Source organism: Salvia hispanica, chromosome 2 (genome assembly GCF_023119035.1).
Source record: "Salvia hispanica cultivar TCC Black 2014 chromosome 2, UniMelb_Shisp_WGS_1.0, whole genome shotgun sequence".
In the NCBI taxonomy this organism is placed as follows: Eukaryota; Viridiplantae; Streptophyta; class Magnoliopsida; order Lamiales; family Lamiaceae; genus Salvia; species Salvia hispanica.
In genome coordinates this window covers 24,856,169-24,859,753 of record NC_062966.1, presented here as the reverse complement: position 1 = coordinate 24,859,753, position 3,585 = coordinate 24,856,169, and the positions used below count along the sequence as shown (strand labels likewise).

General features: G+C 40.6%; 1 protein-coding gene across 1 annotated transcript; it reads left to right on the top strand.

Annotated features, from left to right (window-relative positions):
• The first annotated feature begins 1,519 nt into the window (after positions 1–1,519).
• LOC125205691 (extensin-like) lies at positions 1,520–3,585 on the top strand. Its single transcript, XM_048104760.1, has 2 exons — positions 1,520–3,238; positions 3,320–3,585. Exon 1 carries the CDS (start codon positions 1,552–1,554, stop codon positions 3,220–3,222), a length of 1,671 nt encoding a protein of 556 aa, XP_047960717.1. The 5' UTR covers positions 1,520–1,551; the 3' UTR covers positions 3,223–3,238; positions 3,320–3,585.

Genomic DNA, 3,585 nt, shown 5'->3' with positions numbered 1-3,585 from the left:
GCAACATATATTATATAATAATGCATAATTCACTAAACATACTTTTTTTTAAAACAAAAAATTCGTACATACACTTTCTCAATTTCAACTCAGAAAGAAACAAGATTGCAAGAAATATTAATAAAAGAAAGAACATACAATATAAACTAAAATTTAGAGAGTAAAATGTCCCACAAAATTACCCAATAAAATTACAAAAATATGGAATCAAAGGATACATGAAAAGAATAAAGCAAACAAGCAATAACTAAAGGAAAACGAGCAAAGGAGATGGTGATACACCTACAAAATGTTTTTCTATCAAAAGAAAAACACTCTACTTTCACTTTTTCTAATATTAATGAAGTATAAATTAGTGCCATATAAAGAAGCTAAAAGACATTATATAATTAATCATAGAAAAAAGCCACCAGTAAAAGAATTTTTCTAGAAAAAAACCAGTTTTGCTGACTTTGCATTACTTCCAATCTTGGTTAATTCATTATACATATAGAATGTCTTAATTGTTTTATATGCAACACAATACTACCATTATATGTATAAATTGCAATAAACATCTCAATGATGATTCGATTTCCCTGATGAAAGAATCTCATGTAGCCATTGAAATAGTTGGCAGAGTAATAAAGTGTGATATTTGATGCAACTTACTAATAAAACAAGAACAAAAGAACAAAGAATCATACGTATAAAAAGTTTACTTAATATCTACTATGATATCAACATTTTCACTCATTATTCCATGGAGAAAGCTCTTGCAAATATGAATAGAACATGGGACAAGCCGTTTGGTCCCCCTCCCAATATATTTACTTAAATACCACATGTAATTTTCAAAGTGTTTTCTTTTTCTTCTAATAATATATACTACTCAATCTGTCCCACAAAATAGAGACTTTAGAAATGGCAAGAATTTTAATACAAAATTAGTAAAATAAAACCACCTTATTAATACAGTAATATGTGGTGAAAGTATTTTCGAAAATAGAGTGTGGACTAATTTTGTTGGACTAACTATTTTATGGAGACGGAGAGAGTATTTCATTTAATGTTATATGTATATAAATAGATAACGAATAAGATATAATGTACTATATTTCATTGTTTTCTTCTACGTTGATCGTCAACCACATAAAGTGCTCATAGTACTTGAATGTAAAAGACGTTTGTGAATCCAACTCCAATACAAAACACAAAATAAGTTCCAAAATAGAAATGAAATGCAAATAGGATAAAATAGAATATTTAAAAAAGAATAGGAAGAGCAAGAATGGGAAGACTTTTCCGTGTGAATTATTGAGAAGGCCAAATCGATCGTTGGCAGTCACTAACAAACAATTGCCATAAAACTATTGCTAGTCAATTCATAAAATAATATACAGACAGCCAATCAACAAAGTTTAAAATATGGAGTACGTAACTTTCATGATTCACCTAATAAAAATAGAATTAACCGGGATTAATATGGGATTTGAAAATGGTAAAACCTAAGCTATAAAAAGAGGTGGGATTGGAGAAGTATTAACAACAACAAACTCCCAAAACCCAAAGATGGGAAGAAGAGCAAAAATGGCTTCTTCTCTCACCGCCGCTTTGGTGGTGGCAGTGCTTTCCATCTGCCTGCCGGCGATAGCCAATGCTGATAACTACTACTACTCTTCTCCTCCACCGCCATACCACTACTCGTCTCCACCACCGCCGGTGCACTCCCCACCACCTCCTTACCACTACTCTTCACCGCCTCCACCAGTGCACTCCCCACCTCCTCCTTACCACTACTCGTCTCCACCGCCACCAGTGCACTCTCCACCACCTCCCTACCACTACTCATCCCCACCTCCACCGGTGCACTCCCCACCACCCCCATACCACTACTCATCTCCACCTCCACCGGTGCACTCTCCACCACCTCCATACCATTACTCGTCTCCACCTCCTCCAGTGCACTCTCCACCACCTCCATACCACTATTCATCTCCGCCTCCACCACCACCAGTGTACAAATACAAATCCCCACCACCACCAAAGCACCCGTATGTTTACAAGTCCCCTCCTCCACCACCACCCGTGTACAAATACAAGTCACCACCCCCACCACCTAAGCACCCATATGTGTATAAGTCACCACCACCGCCAACTCCTGTGTACAAATACAAATCACCACCACCGCCAACACCAGTGTACAAGTACAAGTCCCCACCGCCACCAAAGCACCCATACGTATACAAGTCTCCTCCTCCACCAACTCCAGTCTACAAGTACAAGTCGCCACCACCACCAAAACACCCATACGTCTACAAGTCACCACCACCACCGGTTTACAAGTACAAGTCACCACCCCCACCACCTAAGCACCCATATGTCTACAAGTCACCACCACCACCACCACCAGTGTACAAGTACAAGTCACCACCGCCACCAAAGCACCCATACGTGTACAAGTCACCCCCACCCCCACCTCCGGTTTACAAGTACAAGTCCCCTCCCCCACCTCCTAAGCACCCATACGTCTACAAATCTCCTCCACCACCACCCAAGCATCACTACGTCTACAAGTCTCCACCACCACCCACTCCAGTGTACAAATACAAGTCTCCACCACCACCACCCAAGCACCACTACGTCTACAAGTCTCCTCCTCCCCCAACCCCAGTCTACAAATACAAATCTCCTCCACCACCACCTAAGCATCACTACGTCTACAAGTCTCCACCACCACCAACTCCAGTCTACAAATACAAGTCTCCACCACCACCACCCAAGCACCACTACGTCTACAAGTCTCCTCCTCCCCCAACCCCAGTCTACAAATACAAATCTCCTCCACCACCACCCAAGCATCACTACATATACAAATCACCACCACCACCCACTCCAGTCTACAAATACAAGTCTCCACCACCACCACCCAAGCACCACTACGTCTACAAGTCTCCCCCTCCCCCAACTCCAGTCTACAAGTACAAATCACCACCACCACCACCCAAGCACCACTACGTGTACAAGTCTCCTCCTCCCCCAACTCCAGTGTACAAGTACAAATCACCACCACCACCGCCTAAGCACCACTATGTGTACAAGTCTCCTCCTCCCCCAACCCCAGTGTACAAATACAAGTCTCCACCACCACCCACTCCAGTCTACAAATACAAGTCTCCACCTCCGCCACCGGTGCACAAGCCATACTACTACTCTTCCCCACCTCCCCCTCACCACTACTGATCAACGAATTTTCCACGTAAGCTTTTATCATCTTATTTAGTCTCAAATTATTATGTTAGGAATTATTTAACTTACATAAATGTGTTTATGGATGCAGTTAATGAGAATGTCTGAAATAAGAAAAACGTGGCTGTGGGCTGAAAGAGCTGGATCCATGCAAGAAGAGAGGAAAAATGAGGATTATATTATTAGAATAAGCCAAATCCAGACGCTCTTCTCATAATTTGTTTTAGTGTGTTTTGTTTAATATTCTGTTTACTTTTCCCATCTTTCTGTAATTTCAAATATTCTATATTATATTCTCCTGGCACAATGCAAAGCTTTGTTCAATCCAATAAAAAGTGTTCCTTTTCAACCTTTTCA